At 29.7% G+C, this 18922-nt stretch overlaps 1 protein-coding gene across 1 annotated transcript; it reads right to left on the bottom strand.

Annotated features, from left to right (window-relative positions):
* Positions 1-6973: 6973 nt before the first annotated feature.
* Positions 6974-8017, bottom strand: LOC124942458 (probable carboxylesterase 2). The gene has a single exon (XM_047482969.1). The coding sequence runs from the start codon at positions 7978-7980 to the stop codon at positions 7003-7005; it is 978 nt and encodes a 325-aa protein (XP_047338925.1). The 5' UTR covers positions 7981-8017; the 3' UTR covers positions 6974-7002.
* Between the last annotated feature and the right edge of the window lie 10905 nt (positions 8018-18922).

Genomic DNA, 18922 nt, shown 5'->3' with positions numbered 1-18922 from the left:
ATGCTTTAATATTAAAATAAATAAATAAATATATTATATATTATTAGGCTCGAAAAAGCTCGACAAGCCATCAAGCCAGTATTATATGAGCTCGAGCTTCACTCGAATATTAAACGAGTCAGTTCAAGCTCGACTCGAGCTCGGTAAAAGTCAAGCTAAAGTCGAGTTTTGACCGAGCGGCTTGACTCATTTGCAGCCCTAGTGGTGATGGTGAACTCATAAAAGGATATAAAGTAGACGGTTGATGTATCAGACTCAACTATATCCTTCGTACCATGCATTCCCATCCGTGTCGCAACAGATTCATTTTATTTTTTAATTAAAAATATTTAATTATATATTTAACAATTCTTGTCTATATATATATATAATGCTTAATTTCAAAGTGTCTGGATTGTCGGGTCGAGAGTTGTGGTTAATTTAGATATACATATGTGAGAGTAAATGGATATTTTGATCGGATTGTGGGTTGACCCGCACATAAATTTAAAATAGATGAAAATAAAATTTAAAATATTATATGTATGTTTTGAACTTGCAACCTAATAAAACAAGTACAACCTTTAACCAATTATGCAATAAAATTTTATTTTTTAAATTCAACAAAAAAATTTGATGAATGCGAGACATTTTAACAATATAAGTTCAATTTTTTAACTAGTGGTTTGTCTCGGTATCAATTGAAAGTGGTTAAAAAATATAAATCAAATATTTGATTTATCAAAGTGAAAGTGTACGTAAGGTCACGAGATGATATGTTCATACGGAAAAAAAAATATGTGAAGAAATATGTGAGAAGATAAGTTATTTTACCAAAGTGAATAAAATGTAGAATGAGAGAGTTTTATTTTTTATTTTAATATATTATTCGTGATTTATTAAGAATTTTTAAAATTGAATACATATCATTATTCTTTATTAGATCCAAAAGTTAAATAAATATTTCTTGAATTTAAATTCTTATTTAAAATAAATTTAGTAACAATATTAGCCTCCTTATAGATAAGTTGAATATTTAAACAACATTATTATTGGAAAATAATTAAACATTTACAAGATTTCTAGAAAAAGATGGGCTGTGTTTCCTAGTTTCTTGAAGTTTGTCTTCTTTTATTATTATTTATGACTATTTTGATTGTAGTAATATAAACCATCTAAAACAAGAACATCCTCATTGTAAGACATAGAACACCATAGTTAGTGAACAAACAATTGAAACATGAAAATGTCAACTAATTAACATTATTGGAGTTTGACAATCAACATTAATAGAGAATACTGTTGGGTTTTTGTTTCCTTAGTCTATGAGGAAAAGCCCAGCAAATAGGCCCATTTGGGCCCCATTTTATTCACTTATTTGGGAGCAATATAAAAGGGAAGAAATCTTCTTTTGCAAGAAATAAGAGCAAAAGAAAGAGAGAGAAAATCAAGAAAGAAAAGAGGGGAAAAACTTCAATTTCAGCAGCCTTAGTATTTTGATGATTGCCGGAGTTTGCACCGTTGGATCGTTCTAATTTTTGGACAGCAGCTTCACAACTTCTGGGCCAACATTCTGGACGGTGGAGATCGGATTCTGAGGTCTGGAGGTCGGGGTTTCGTTGCCGGAACAGTAGCAGTTGTTTTTGGTGATATTCTTCTTTTCTTGTTCTTTGATTGTTTCTATATCCTTGATGTGCATGTTTCCAAGGGTATTATGAATTTGTATGCCTCTAGTATTGTCTAGAGAAGACTTTTGTATTGCTCTCTTATTGGTGATAGTGGATTTTAAGCGGCACTAGGTGTCCCGTGGTTTTTACCCATTGAGGGGTTTTCCACGCTAAAATTCTGTGTTGTTTGTGTGTGCTTGTTTGGTGTGTTACTCACTGTTTTAGGGCTGTGTTGATTGCATTTTTCATACCTATTTGTTAGCTTCCTCACAGGTTTAAACGGTTTGGGAAAGTGTTGCCAAACGTAGGATAAATTCCGCATTTGTTGTTTACTGTTGTGGTGCATTTCCATCAAAGTGGTATCAGAGCCTTGGTTGCTTATTTGTGAATTGAACTGTTTGAACGATGGAAACTAATACAAGTAGGATGATTAATTTGAATGGTTCAAATTATCATGTTTGGAAGGAAAAAATGGAAGATCTCCTATATGTGAAAGATTATTACTTACCTGTTTTTGCTACTGATAAACCTGAGAATAAAACTGATGCAGAATGGACTATTTTGCATAGATAGGTTTGTGGATATATTCGGCAATGGGTGGAAGATAATGTGCTGAATCATATTATTGGGGAGACACATGCTCGTACTTTGTGGAACAAGCTTGAACAGTTGTATGCTCGGAAGACTGGGAACAATAAACTGTTCTTGATTAAGCAATTGATCAAGTTACAGTACAAAGATGGCACTCTTGTTACAGATCACTTAAATGCGTTTCAGGGCATTGTGAATCAGCTTTCAGGAATGGGTATCAAGTTTGATGATGAGATTCAAGGTCTATGGCTACTTGGTACATTACCGGATTCTTGGGAGACTTTTAGGGCATCCTTGTCCAACTCTGCACCGGATGGTATTATGACCATGGAATTGGCTAAGGGCAGTGTTATGAATGAAGAGATGAGAAGAAAGTCACAGGGTTCCTCTTCACAATCAGATGTCTTGGTCTTTGAAAAGCGGGGGAGAAGTCAGAGTAGAGGTCCAGGTTACAAAGGAAATCAGCGTGGTACTAGCAACTCCGGTAAAGGGAAGTATGCTAATATTGAGTGTTACTATTGTGGTAAAAAGGGGCACACAGTAAAGTTCTGCAGACAGGCAAAGAAAGAGAACAAGAAGAAAAACTACAACAACCAAAACAACAATCAAAGGAAAGATGACGATGGTAGTGACAAGGTTGAAGTGAATACTATCACTAATGATTTCTTTGTTTGTTGTGATGATAATTTGGTGAACTTTGCACATGATGAGGCGAGTTGGGTGATTGACAGTGGAGCTTCGTGTCATGTTACATCACGAAGAGATTTTTATTCATCTTACACTCCAGGTGATTTTGGGATGTCAAGATGGGTAATAGTGGGCTATCAAAGGTTGTTGGTATTGGAGAAGTCTGTTTGAAATTTGATACTGGGATGGAGTTGGTTTTACAAAATGTAAAACATGTCCCGGATATGAGATTAAATTTAATTTCTACAGGTTTACTTGATGATGATGGGTACAACAACTACTTTGGTAATGGTTTGTGGAAACTCACTCGTGGTTCTTTGATTGTGGCAAGAGGTAAAAGGTGCTCAAAGTTGTATGTGGTACAACCGAAGATCTCTAAGAGCATTGTTAATGCTGTGGAGAATGCTGACATGATTGAGATATGGAATAAGAGACTTGGCCATATGAGTGAAAAAGGCATGGCTTTGTTGTCAAAGAAGGAAGTGTTATCAGGTGTAAATGATGTCCAGTTGAAGATGTGTTCTCATTGTCTTACAGGTAAACAAAACAGAGTTTCTTTCAAGAGCCATCCTCCCTACAGAAGAGAGAGCATACTTGATCTTGTTCATTCTGATGTTTGTGGTCCTATGAAGACAAAAACACTTGGTGGTTGCTCATATTTTGTCACATTCATTGATGATCACTCCCGGAAGGTATGACTTTATACTTTAAAGTCTAAAGATCAAGTTTTAGATGTGTTTAAGCAGTTTCATGCCTCAGTTGAGAGAGAGACTGGAAAAAAGCTCAAGTGTATTCGGACAGACAATGGAGGTGAATACATTGGGACATTTGATGCTTACTGTAGAGAGCATGGTATTCAGCATCAAAAGACTCCTCCAAAGACACCACAGTTGAATGGCTTAGCAAAGCGGATGAACAGAACATTGGTTGAGAGAGTCAGATGTTTGCTTTCACATTCAGGGTTGCCGCGTTCCTTTTGGGGTGAAGCGTTGAACACGACTGTACATGTTATTAATCTTACCCCTTGTGTTTCTTTGCAGTTTGATGTTCCTAACAGAGTTTGGAGCGGCAAAGATGTTTCTTACAGTCACTTGCGAGTCTTTGGATGCAAGGCATTTGTGCATATTCCCAAAGATGAAAGGTCAAAGCTTGATGTGAAGTCTAAGCTTTGTGCGTTCCTCGGCTATGGCGATGATGAGTTTGGATACAGGCTTTATGATCCAGTTCAGAAGAAGCTTGTTCGAAGCCGGGATGTTGTGTTTATTGAAGATCAGATTTTGAAGGATGTTGAGAAGACAAAGACAATTCCTCGACATAGTGATGATCTTATTGATTTGGGTCCAGTTCCTCTACAACATGTTGACACACAAGTTGGAGATGATGTTCCTATTGATGACCATGGTGCTGATGATGTTGATGCTCAAGAGCAAGATGTAGATGAAGTTGTTCATCCAGAGTTACCAGTTCCAGACATGCCACCATGTGTTCCACTCAGACGGTCTACGAGAGATCGCCATCCTTCTGTACGTTATTCTGCAAATGAGTATGTTCTTCTCACTGATGAGGGGGAGCCTGAGTGTTATGCAGAAGCTATAGAAGATGAGCATAAGAAAGAATGGGCTGAAGCTATGCAAGATGAGATGGATTCCTTGTATAAGAACAATACTTATGAGTTGGTGAAGTTGCCTAAAGGCAAGAGAGCATTGAAGAACAAGTGGGTTTATAAGGTGAAGACTGATGAGTTCACCTCACAACCCAGATACAAAGCTAGGTTGGTGGTCAAAGGATTCAACCAGAAAAAAGGTATTGATTTCGATGAGATTTTCTCTCCGGTTGTGAAGATGGGTTCTATTCGGGTGGTTCTCGGTTTAGCGGTCAGTCTTGATCTTGAGGTTGAGCAGATGGATGTCAAGACTGCTTTCCTTCACGGTGAATTGGATAAAGAAATCTATATGGAGCAGCCTGAAGGGTTTCAGGTAGAAGGTAAAGAAGACTATGTGTGTAGACTTCAGAAAAGTCTATATGGGCTGAAGCAGGCACCAAGACAGTGGTATAAGAAGTTTGAGTCTGTTATGGGGGAGCAAGGCTACCGAAAGACTACTTCAGATCATTGTGTTTTCTTTCAGAGGTTTGGTGATGATGATTTCATCATTTTATTGCTTTATGTTGATGACATGCTTATCGTTGGCAAGAATGCAGGAAGAATTGCTAAGTTGAAACAGCAGTTGAGCAAGTCTTTTGCAATGAAAGACTTGGGGCCTGTGAAACAGATTCTTGGGGTACGGATCACTCGAGATAGAGCTGCCAAGAAGTTGCATATGTCACAAGAGCGATACATTGAGAAGGTGCTTTGTAGGTTCAACATGGACAAAGCTAAAGTGGTTAGTTCTCCTCTTACTACCAACTTTAAGATAACAGATAAAGATTGTCCTACTTCAAAGGAGGACATTGAAGATATGGATAAGGTTCCATATTCCTCAGCGGTTGGTAGCTTGATGTATGTTATGGTGTGTACAAGGCCGGATTTAGCTCATGCAGTTGGTGTTGTTAGTCGGTTTCTGTCAAATCCTGGTAGGAAGCATTGGGAAGCAGTTAAATGGATTCTCAGATATTTGCGCGGTACTTCCAAATTGGGTATCACATTTGGAAATGAAAAGCCGGTGCTTATGGGATACACAGATTCTGATATGGCTGGAAATAAGGATAATATGAAATCCACTTCTGGATATTTGATGACATTTGCAGGGAGAGCTGTTTCATGGCAATCAAGATTGCAAAAGTGTGTGGCCTTATCGACAACAGAGGCTGAGTATATGGCAGCAACGGAAGCTTGCAAAGAACTATTGTGGTTGAAAAGATTTCTGCAGGAGCTTGGCTTCAAGCAACAACGCTACGTAGTTCTTTGTGATAATCAAAGTGCAATACACCTTACTAAGAATTCCATGTTTCATAAGAGAACGAAACATATTGATGTGCGGTATCATTGGATTAGAGAATCTCTTGAAGATGGGTTGCTTGAACTTGATAAAGTTCACACTAATGATAATGGTTCTGATATGTTGACAAAGGCATTGACAAGGGAAAAGTTGAAGGTGTGTTGTTCGATCGCCGGGATGGCGAACCCTTCCTCATAGTCAGGAAAAGGGGGAGATTTGTTGGGTTTTTGTTTCCTTAGTCTATGAGGAAAAGCCCAGCAAATAGGCCCATTTGGGCCCCACTTTATTCACTTATTTGGGAGCAATATAAAAGGGAAGAAATCTTTTTTTGCAAGAAATAAGAGCAAAAGAAAGAGAGAGAAAATCAAGAAAGAAAAGAGGGGAAAAACTTCAATTTCAGCAGCCTTAGTATTTTGATGATTGCCGGAGTTTTCACCGTTGGATCGTTCTAATTTTTGGACAGCAGCTTCACAACTTCTGGGCCAATATTCTGGACGGTGGAGATCGGATTCTGAGGTCTGGAGGTCGGGGTTTCGTTGCCGGAACAGTAGCAGTTGTTTTTGGTGATATTCTTCTTTTCTTGTTCTTTGATTGTTTCTATATCCTTGATGTGCATGTTTCCAAGGGTATTATGAATTTGTATGCCTCTAGTATTGTCTAGAGAAGACTTTTGTATTGCTCTCTTATTGGTGATAGTGGATTTTAAGCGGCACTAGGTGTCCCGTGGACCCGTGGTTTTTACCCATTGAGGGGTTTTCCACGCTAAAATTCTGTGTTGTTTGTGTGTGCTTGTTTGGTGTGTAACTCACTGTTTTAGGGCTGTGTTGATTGCATTTTGCATACCTATTTGTTAGCTTCCTCACAGGTTTAAACGGTTTGGGAAAGTGTTGTCAAACGTAGGATAAATTCCGCATTTGTTGTTTACTGTTGTGGTGCATTTCCATCAAATACAATGAAGATGCCTTAATCATAATCTCTAAACATTAAGATTACAGAATAAATTATTCAAATTATTGTCTATATATTATTTTTGAAATGAGAAATAATACATCATTTCTAACTGCTAAAACGCAGTTAAAATGTATTTGATTGATGTTGCCTTTATTTTAAATGGTCTATAATAGTAAGTTAAAATAGATCATTTAATTTCCTATTTCTTCATTGAAGAAGGAAACTAACATTTTGATGAAGGCCAAGGCATTATCACCGGTTGGATTAAACAAATGGAAAACATGATCTTCTCCGGCCGTTTCCACGATCTCTGCCATCCCTTTCCAGCCGCTCCTTTTCACGGCATCATAGAAACACCACCCTCTATCCCTCAGCCCGTCTTTCTCCGCCACAAACACCAGCACCCTCTCGCAACCCATTCGTGCAATGTTCGGATCCATACTCGGGTTTATTATTGGGTCATCCAACGATTTCACCGAAGGCCAAACGATTCGCCACAAGTTGTCGTAATCAGATTTCACGGCAGCGTTCTCCGCTAATTCCGATCCAATCGATTCCTCTCCTCCGAAAAAAGGGTGGACAAGAATTATACCCACCAGCTTTGCTCCCGATGATGATAACCCTTCCAATTCCAACCCAACTCGAATACTCATACGGTACGCTATGTTTCCGCCGGCGCTGTCTCCGGCGAAATAGACACGTTCTAGATCTGCAAAGTTCTTCACCCATTCATCTCCGGCGCTAGTAGCCCATTTGACAGCTTCCCAAGAATCTTCAAATGCAGCCGGCAATGGGTGCTCCGGCGCTCTTCTGTAGTCAACCGAGATTGCGACGATATTGGCGGCGGCCACAAGAGAGTTGAGGAAGTTATGGTAGGGAGGAAAGGAGGCGGTTGCGATGCAAAAACCGCCACCGTGGAAATAGACTAGGAGTGGTAATTTCCGTTTGTGGGTCGATGGATTAAGGGCTGATTTGGGTAGATAAAGGCGGACGGAAATGGAGGTTTCAGGGGAGATAACGACGTCCTTTGAATGAACGCCGGTCTGTTGATCGATCGATGCCGGAACGACTTCGCAACCCACTAATCTGTCTACCGATCCGTCTTTGTGAATGCGCAGCATGTCCCAAATCGCGTGTACTATTTCGCCGCTGGTGCTCTCTAGAGCCATTAGGAAGATTGTAAGTAATTACTAGCAAGAAAGTATCAAGAAATATATCTTTTTCTTTCAAATCTCATCAAAATAATTATTTATATATAAAAAAGAAATTAACCTTTTTATTGATTTATTTTTTATTTTTCTAAGTTTGAAACAATGTTGACTTTATTTTCACACAAAGATGTTATTTGTGGTGTTTGTTGACATATTGCTTTTAAATTTGGTTGAAAACATCATCCATTTTATTTTATTAATGAAAATAGTGAAGTATAGCTTACAATGTTATAATATTTTATTTGTTTAAGAAATAAAATTAAACAAATTAAATATGTAATAAATAATTTAAAATAAAATCATTTATAAAAAATGATATTTCAAATTAATTTAATTGTAATAAACTTTTAATAAATCTGTAATTTATGGAAATGTTAGATTGAATAAGACCCGACCTATCTATAAATGATGTTTACACATTTATTATGGTAGGGTCAATAAATTTAATTGATTTATAAAAAATATTATTATTATTATTTTTTGTTGAAGGGGAGAGGTAATATCTTGCTACATTTTTTATAATTAAAGAACAATGTACAAACCAAATTTAGAATAATAACAATAAAATAATATAAAAAAGTTTTGGTTCAACAAAATGCCTAGGCTATTTACTATGATCAAATTATAATTAGTTACAAAAAAATACACAAGAATTTACAAGAAACACTCAAAACTCTCGAGAATTAAAACGTTTTTTTTTTTCATAATTTCACTTAAAAATGAATATTTCTCAACTCACTTCAATTTCAACTCCATATTATGGGGTAATTTTTAACTTACATTAAATAACTAAAATCCAGAAAAAATAGAGTTTTAGGAGATATGGAATTGTTAACACAATTGCAAATTTATAATTGCAAATTTATATTGTATTTTCACTTGTTAGGCAACAAATAAATAATCAAATTAACTGGTTATATTCTTTTTTTTTTTTTTTTTCAATTTTTGTGTTTTCTTAAGTTCATTAATGTAATTTAATTTCGAAGACATAGCTGATAGATAAATCAAATCACTCATATAGATTAATTCTTTTATTATTTGGTTTTTTTCCAACATTAATTTTTTAATAAATAATTAATCTTTAATTTTTGTTGTCTTTAATATGATTCGGACTTTGTATTAACATATTTATCACCCATTTCAACACATTTTAAAAAAATTATTATGAAGATTAATAATTTATTATAGTAAATTTACATAATAAATTAAGAAAAAAAATTATAATTAAACATAATTTTAAATAAGGATATGGTAAGTGTCACATATGTGACAACTAATTAATAAGTTTCTTAGCTTATTTTAATTTCTGAATATGGATAAGATTGGTAAGTGTCACATATGTGACAACTAATTAATAAGTTTCTTACCTTATTTTAATTTCTAAATATGGATAAGATTGATTAAGATTATACTCACTATGCTTATTTATTTTTATATTTGTAATAATATTTAATAATTAATAATATATATTTAAATATATATATATATATACATATTAGTTAATTTTAAATATTAATAAATTACTTAAGTTAAAAAATAATCCATTTTAAAATATTGTATAAATATATTAATTTTATACGTTTATATTAATATAAATTTTTAAATTTAATTAAAATAAGTAATTAAATAATAAAAAATCAGTATATTGTTTTTTTATTTTTCGAAGTTGAAATGATCACACTACCATGTTGATAATTTCTCCTACGATCATAGGCCTCGTCATGGCTTGATCGGGCAAGTAGGATGAAGAACAAACAAAACACTATTGATGGTTTTTGACTTAATTCAATCCACTTGTTTCAGAAACCGACTTTGGGACGATATAAATAGTCTCCCACGAGAAAACCAAAGGCAAGATATCAAGTCTCCCATTTCAATCAAACTCAAAGAAAAATCCGCCATTAAAATTCCAAGATATTTTTTTGAAAAACTTGAAATTTTCGTGTAAGGCCTTAAGGCTCTGGTTTGAGTATTCACGAAACTTCTCTAAAAGCCTAGGAGTGTTCTCTAACACAAAGTAAGTTTCAATCACCCTCTAATTCAATTTACCGGTTTGAAAGTAAAATTTTTATATTTCAATTTTGACAGTTACATATACTGCATAGTATTGAATTTCTTGATTGAAAAATGATTCTAAGATCATTTATAAGATTTATGTTTTAGGAAAACACAATTAATCAACCTAAATAAAAAAACCCCAAAATTTGAATTTGAAAAAATTCAAAATTGAGTTTTCTATTCTTGAGTTATTTCTCAAGAACAGTAACTCAAAGTTTCCCCAAACATGTTTCTAATGATGTTGGGAACCTCTTTGGACTAGTTTCAATCCACCCGATTAGAATTGATCTTTTATAAAAAATAAAAATTTCAATTCTTGAATTGGTCAAAACAAACAAGCAGTGTTCATGTTTTGGTTCTATACAACCATATGCAACACAATAAAGTTATTAATAAGCTCATTAAACTTCATTAAAGACCAAAAATGAGAAACCCATTTTTCTACCGAAATTGGTTGATTTGAATAGAACTTCTTCCCGATCAAATGATACATCGGGGATACGTTAAACATGATCCTAAGAACTATTTGAAGCTTCTCATGCCCTTGGATCAAAGGATTTGGGCCTCAAACGAAAACATCACAACCTGTAGTTTTGATGTTCTAAAGGATCGAAAAACCTAATTCGGACTAACCCCAACTAAGACTCCTTCGCATATAGGACCGGGAAAAATTAGCCCCGGGGTAACCCCCGATCAGGAATCATCATCACCTAAGACCAAGGTAAATCCATGACTGAGTATTCCTCCGTACCCCGACCGAGGAATTTAACACCTCAACCAAGGATCCCCGAACCCTAACTGAAGACTTCAATACCCTGAACGAGGACTTCAACACCCTGGCTGAGGGATTTCAACACTCCGGTCGAGAATTCCCTAACCTCGACCGAGGGGGTTCCAACCCAAGACCGAGGGTTTTAGCCCTGACCAATAAAAATTGCACCTAGGACTGAGAGCACCGGTCCTAAGGGCCTGTTTGGTTCCATCTTTTAAATTCTAAAATTATAATTGTAATTTTAGGATCCTAAACCATTTTCTACAAATCCATAAAATATAGAAAATAATTTCAAAATATTTTTAGAATATTTTTATTAAAAAATATTTTGATAATGGCTTGTTTGTGATTTATTTTTAAACCATAATGTCTTTTAACTGATATATTAAGATATGTTCTCTCTAGTCGACATCAGTTACATGTGCCAACACTTAAATATTATTATTACAATTTCTTTTAAAATACAAAAAAAACATGTGCATGCCTAGGATCTGGAAAATAATTGGTTAAAATAATATTATACAAGCAATTTTCAAAAGTCAAGATTGTATAAAGTAGAGATCGTTTTTAACGGGTACGGGGGATGTAGCGCGAAAACCCTTTCTTGAGTATCACAAAACTACAAACCAAAAAGAGACTCTAGTCAAAAATATGTTTATATATACAATTTTATTGATTTTAAATTAAAATAAATTGGCGACTCTTTATCAAATGAATAATCTTTTAAATTAATTATTTTTAATCAATTTAAAGTAAAGATTTCTTTAATCAAACTTTTATTTGATTATTCCAAATCTAAGAGATTGTTCGAAATTTGATCAAAAATTAATTATTGTTATAATTAATTTCAAAATATGAGGACATATTTTTAAAATTTTTTTAAAACCACGTTTTATCTAAAAAATGCCTAACACACAAACCGATGTTAAGATTTCTTAAATCTCGAGCTTTTTTTGGGACAAGAATTTTCTGGGCTTACAATTTTAATTAAACATAAAATTTTATAATTAATGTAATTTTTTTTAAAAAAATATTGTGTTTATCGTTATTTGACAAAGACTCCACTTTGTTTTCCCGATGAAGAAGATCATAGTGAAGAAGACACGGTAATAGGACGTCCGCGCCACATCATCATCTTATACACATGCGTCACATTATCAATACAAATGGATTTAGGGTAATGACTATGTGAATCAAAATGAAGCACCTTAATTTTAACCCAATAGTTCTCCCACACTAATTGAGTATTCTCGCCAAGTTTAATAAATCTCTCAAAATTATTATCGGTCCGACTAAGAAGATCATGATTCCACATATTTGTTATCAATCCAAATAACGAATACATGTGTCCTCCCTATCTACGAACGTTCTTATGTTGTGTTTGGATGCAACAATATATGAGTTTTCAATATTAATTTATCAACCATCAATTCCTTTCTCGACTAAGGGTGTAATACACTTATCAATTAACATGATAAATTTTGTTTCAAATTGTTTACATAAAGCAACCTATATTCCTCAAGAATTGAATAAATACTAAAAGACGTCCTTATTAGGTCAAAGCCCAAGGCGCTCTCGGTTTCAAGTCGACGTTTGAAGAACTCAACGTAACAGTTTTAATTAGATCAAATCAACTTTCATCGTTCTTTTTTTCTCTTTATTAATTTACGAGATAGCCACAACTTTGGAGTGCCCCTCCAACATTTGAAATTCAAAAGTAGGTCTAACAATAACTACCTTTGTCTAGTCGACTCAAACAACTCATCTCTTATTTTCTACCATTCTTGCACATGTATAACTCAAACAATAATTACCAGTAATGTTAAACCAACTAAGAAATCAAAACAATTTTACTAGTTTCCAAATCGGTGTAGGTGTAGCAACTTCTTTATCATATCTTTCATAAGGTTGAAAGCAAATAAGGCTTTAATACCACTTGTTGAGGGAGATGTACAATAGATTGCTACACTTGGACAATTAAGTAACTTTTGCACAAACAATCTCTTTAAAAAGATAATACTTTAATAATAAAAAAAAAAGTGAACCAATAATGGAAATAACAAACAACCTAAGATTTTCATAATGGTCAACAAAATTCCTACATTCACTTGCCAAGAAGGAGACTATGATTAAATGTTGAAATTACAATAAGATATAGAAATATTTACAAATACTCAAAACTGAAAAATTTGAATTTTCTCTGGAACAATCTCACTTGAAAAACGAATCTTTCAACTAACTTCAAATTTGAGTTTATATTCTGAAGTTTTCTTTAACTTACATTAAATAGTTAAAGTTTAGAAAATTGGAGTTTTAGGATAAATTAAATAAAAGATATACAATTGTTAACACAATTGTCTATTTTGGAAATTTTCAATAGTGTATTATCATTTTTAATTTTTTTATTTTGGTTAGGCAACGAAGAATTAAAATTAACTTTTCATATTATTCTTTATTTTTCTTCCAACTGTTGTGTTTTCTTCCCAACTCCATTAATGTCAAGATGTATTACTATTTGGATCAATTACATAATAGCTACATTTCATTCTTTAATCCAAATCAATTATCAAGATTAACTCTTTTATCTTGATTTTTTTAACATTAATTTTTCAACACATAATTAAACTTTAATAATCTGGTCTTTAATTTATTAAGCCTTGATATTAACTTATTTATCATGAATTCCAACACTTTAAAATAATTTATTTTAGAGAATAATAATTTTTACAATAAATTTGTGTAATAAATTAATGAAAAAATTATAATTCAACATATTTTTTAAACACAATTTTATTTAAGCATCACATTTGTGAGAGCTTATTCAAACGTATCCATAAAAATTTAAAACAGAAGATTTAAATCTAAAATAAAAAAAATGAGAATAAATAAATTAATATTAAAAAGTGGTTAGAAAGAAAATCAAATATTATAAGCATAAAGTCTAGAAAATAAAGATATAGATAAAATTGTGCTTAACAAAAATATTTTAATTATATTTTTTTTAACTTATCTAAATTTAAGGTTCATTATCCAACTTATAAGTTAAATTAATTACAAATAATTTATCATTCTATCACATATCTCTTTATCAATCAAATTAATTAATTTATCAACTTAAATATTAAAATATTATTTATTTAATTTAAATAATTTATTTTTATTAAATATTATTTTTTTTTTAAATATCTTTACCAATAATTCAATTTTTCATAATCTTATACTAAACAAACTGATTTAAATAAATAATTTCAATCCAAAGAAATGTCTAAATTTGTAATTTATTGAGGAATGATTATTGTTTTTTCAAAACATATTTTATTTCATTATAGTCGAATCAAACATGTTCACGTTGAGGATAATAGCTTGGTACTCTTTTGGATTACATTACTAATTATTGTTAATTGTTAAGCATAGATTTATTTTTTAAGATTTGCAAACATTTTTTTTTAATTTATTCTTTTCACACTTAACAAAAAAAAAAAAAGTAAAATTTATCCTTAATAAGATAAAATTAGGATATTTGACAATCTTCTGAATTTGTCATCTAGTTTAGCTGAATAGATTGGTCACCCTAACAACGAGTGATTGGTTGGGACCTGACATGAATTATTAGACATTCATTAATGACTTTCGTATACAAGATAAGGCCCAATATTTAATCAAATAATTTGGTATAAAAGTGTATTTTTTTTTATAAAAATATTTAATAAATATTAATATATAATAAAAAAATAGAAGGTATTTATATTTTTTATTAATAAAATAAATAATATAATTGATAAATCTAAAATAAACCAACTTTACTAATTTATAATGTTTTAAATTCAAATAAAAGTTATTATTATGATGAGTACATGTTAACCTCTTATATTAAAATTAATAATAATAATAATAATAATGATAAAACTAAAAAAAATATATAAAGTTTATTAGAATTTATTTAAATAAATTGTATGAAATAAGGAACTGACAACACAACGTTTAATTTGTTTGGTTTTATTTGCCTATATAAATTACTATAATATTTTTGTTTTATTTTTAGCTTTTAAATTTATAATGTTTTTTTCAGTTATTTATTATTTTGTTTATTTTTTTCATTTTATTTAATTATTAAATAATAAATTATAATTTTTTATTTACTAAATTAATTATATAACTATATTTAAAATAAATCAAAAATATATATAAAATATATCTTTAACATAATTCTAATATGAATATTATACCTAAGACTATCATTATAATGTTTTATAATATTAGTTTTGAGAATGTGTGATTGTTATATTAGTTCTCCAATATTTAATTAAAAAAATGATTTAATTTTTTTTAATGAGTTGATTTATTGTGATTATTTTCTTATAATTTTTTAACTTTTTTATATCCATATTTTTTTTTGTATGTAATGTTTAGTTTTTGCTGCGTTTAAATTATTATCATTTTTTATAATATATGAATTATTTAAAAATAATAATTCACTAAAGAAAAGAATGGTTAATTATTTGAGTCGAATATATATATAATTTTTATATTTTTTACTAATAATATAAATTGTATTATTAATAAAATAATAATAGATAACTAAGTACGTAGTGGGTTATTTATAAAAATAAATTTATATAAAAATGTCTGTATTAATTAGTATTAAAAAACATTATACCTAAACATTATATTATTATAGAAAAAAGTTCATTATATTTTTAAAACTAACTAACTTAGACATACTAATTATAAACAAATATTTATATATTTTACTATTAAAAATTATCACATTTAAAATTTTAGCTATTTATAGTTATTAACTATGTGCTAATTATATATATATATATATATATATATATATTAAGATTTATTTTTTGTTATATATTTTTTCTGTCAATTCTTTTGTACGTATTGGATTACATTGTAATTTAGCTTATCAAAAATTTAAATTTTAAAAGAGGATTAAATTCAACTCCTAGTTTGACATATTGTGTACGTCCTGTTAAATGTTTTTGGTACTAAATTTGTTGTCACAAAGAGTGTAATAATTTTTTATATTACTTATTAAGAGTCAATTAGATCATATTTATATGTATATACTTAAATAGATTTTATAAATTAATCTTTTTAATAAAATTAAATATTATAACTAAAAAATTATATTATTTACTTTTTAATAATTGTCGTCCTAAATTTGTTTAGATGAAACTAAAAATATCAATTTTAGAAAGAAAAAAAATTGATAAAAAAATTTACTAAATATTTTGAATTTTTTAATAAATTTTGTCCAATATAACTCAAAAGGTTTGTTTCAAAGTGGTAAAACTAATAGAATTTTTTTTAAACGCTGAGTTTCGCTTTTTTTTTGGAGTGCGACTAATTCTCGCAGGTTAATCACATAGTCCGCAACCACAAACATACTTAACTATATAACCAGACGCATAATTACCGCCTAACGAGCTCGAACCTAAGACCTCATGCAGGTTATGGATGTGCACATCTTGTTGTCGTAGACTAGAAGAGATGATTTTATATCTAGATGTTACAAATTTGGTATTTTTTTTTTGTTATTTCAATTAGCTCTCCTTGTATTGTATATTTGTATTGTATTTTATTTAAATATATATATAATATTTATTATAAATTATTTAATTATTTAATTTATTAATTAAAATATATTTATTTAATTCTTATAAAATTTAAATATATATAAAAAATTATAATAATTTAAATAATTAAAACTCAACCAACTTATTTTTTATCCACTAAATGTTTTTCAATAATTAATTCAATAAAAACCTTAAATAATTTAACATCAAACAAGTTTTAATAATGGAAGATTGATGGAAATTGGGGTTACTTATTCCTCATTAGATTAGGCTGATTTAAATAAACTATTTAAGTAATTTTGATTAGTTAAAGGTATGAAAATAAAAGTTAGTTATTTAAATAAAAATGTAAAAATATATATTTTAGTTAATTATTTAAATAATATGATTGATGAAATGATGATAAATTATAAAATAAATATTAATATAATACAATTTGAGTAGGACATTATAATAATCTAGAGACCTTTGAGCTCTTTGAGTGTATGAAAAAAATATCATTTTTTACTAAATAGCTTATAAATGAGTCTTGAATTAAGAGCATGTTATTTTACACTATAGGTTAGATTCTGATTTAAAACAAATTAATTGAAGTTGAAAATTATGATAGTTAGTAACTATATTAGCATCCTTATAGTTAAGTTGAATATTTAAACATTATATTTGGAAAAATAATAGAACAATTAAACAGTTAAAAGATGTCTAGAAAATGGACTGATTTTCATAGTTTATTGAATTTTGTCTTCTTTTATTTTCCTTTTTTTTTTTTACAAAACCATACTATTTTTATTTGTAGTAACATAAAGTCTTTAAATCAAGAGCAACCTCACATTGAACCATAGTTCAGGTTAGGTTAGATGGGTGTGACATTGGACAAGTGTGTATTAATTTAGTAATAAATTAGATCAAATATTTGTTTTAATATTTATATATATATATAATAATTTAATTTATAAAATCACCTTACTCTTGACTCATTTTATTTGGGAGTTTCAACCATTTTCTCTCTTTATAATTTGTTTGTCTTGAAAAGTAATCTTATTATTTTTGGTGAGATTTTATTTTTTTTTTAGTATAGGAGGTACCTTGTTTCTTTTTTTATCACTCATATTTGAGTTGAGACAGTGTTTTATTCGGTACGACAATCTATTTAGCCAAATCGAATTTATTATCTCGGATGTTTATAATCTGAATAATACTCTTCATCTTTAGTGGGTTGTGTCTTCATCTTTAGTGGGTTGTCTGTTGCTCATACCCTTCAATTGTGTTTGAAATTTATCTTTCATCTAAATATTTTTTTACATGTATCTTCTAGTGTTTTTTTATGGGTTTCTTGTTATTTTAACCATATTTATATATGGTCAGTTATCATCTAGAAAAAAAAAATTCGGCGTTTATTATCGACCCTCGGGAAAAGATAAATTTTACTTCCACTTAAAATTTTGGATAAAGATTCTTTTGACACCGTTTAATTGGTTTGCTCTGATTGCTCTCCTTCATCACTCATTTTTATTAATTTAAATGAATCCGTCCTTAAAGTTAGCCAAAAAATGCGTGATTGGTGGATTAGTTCCATTAGAATCTTAATCTTTATAAATTTATATTATGTAACGTTTACGGAATATAATTTTTAGATGCTATTTTTTTATTTGTAAATTAATGTTCTATGTGTAACTCGATCTTTATTTGATTTAATGAGAATTATTTTTTTATAAAAAAAATAATTTCTTTTCTTTTTCCATTTAAGTTCTTAGTTGATATACAACTTTTAATTTATTTGAAATAATTAACTAAATTCAATTTTAAAATTTTATTACACACAATTATTTTCAAGAAATTAATTTTCATTTTGATAATTGAAAGTCATATATAAGAAATTAATTAATAAATAATACAAAATAATATCTACAAATTAATACAAATAATTTATTATTTAAATATCAAATTATATAAACAATTTACGAATTTAAAATTCAGAATGAAAAATTCAACGATCAAAGTAATTTGTTGAGAGTTACTTCAAATACGAACTCATTTGGGTTCATAATCGATGAGTGTTGAAGTAGAGTAATACGAACGAACGAACCAATAATATTGTATTAAAAAAATATCTACCAAGTATTTTGAGTAGCAGTAAAATTTATTATTCAAGGGATGTTAAGTAACATTGAAAAAAAATCTATAAGCACTAAAAATCTACATACTCAATTTATACAATTAAAATAATTATTTTAATTTATTTTCTAATAAATAAAATCAAAATATTTAAACCTAATGCCAAAAACCTAATTAAACAAATAATTAGATTAATTATTGTGATAATTAAAATCTAATTAATTAAGGACAGTAGCCAAATAAAATAAATAAAATTATGTATAATAAATGTTGTACTCATTTTATCTCAAAATAATTTTAGAAAAATCAAGGGATTAAAATAAATAATTTAGGATGAAATGTGATACCCATTTCATCCCCAAAAATT

Source organism: Impatiens glandulifera, chromosome 6, assembly GCF_907164915.1.
Source record: "Impatiens glandulifera chromosome 6, dImpGla2.1, whole genome shotgun sequence".
Lineage (NCBI taxonomy): Eukaryota > Viridiplantae > Streptophyta > Magnoliopsida > Ericales > Balsaminaceae > Impatiens > Impatiens glandulifera.
This window is presented reverse-complemented; position numbering and strand designations above follow the sequence as displayed.

Bases quoted from the DNA above. Each gene is read 5' to 3' on its own strand.
- LOC124942458 (XM_047482969.1), bottom strand. From the start codon at position 7,980: ATGGCTCTAGAGAGCACCAGCGGCGAAATAGTACACGCGATTTGGGAC.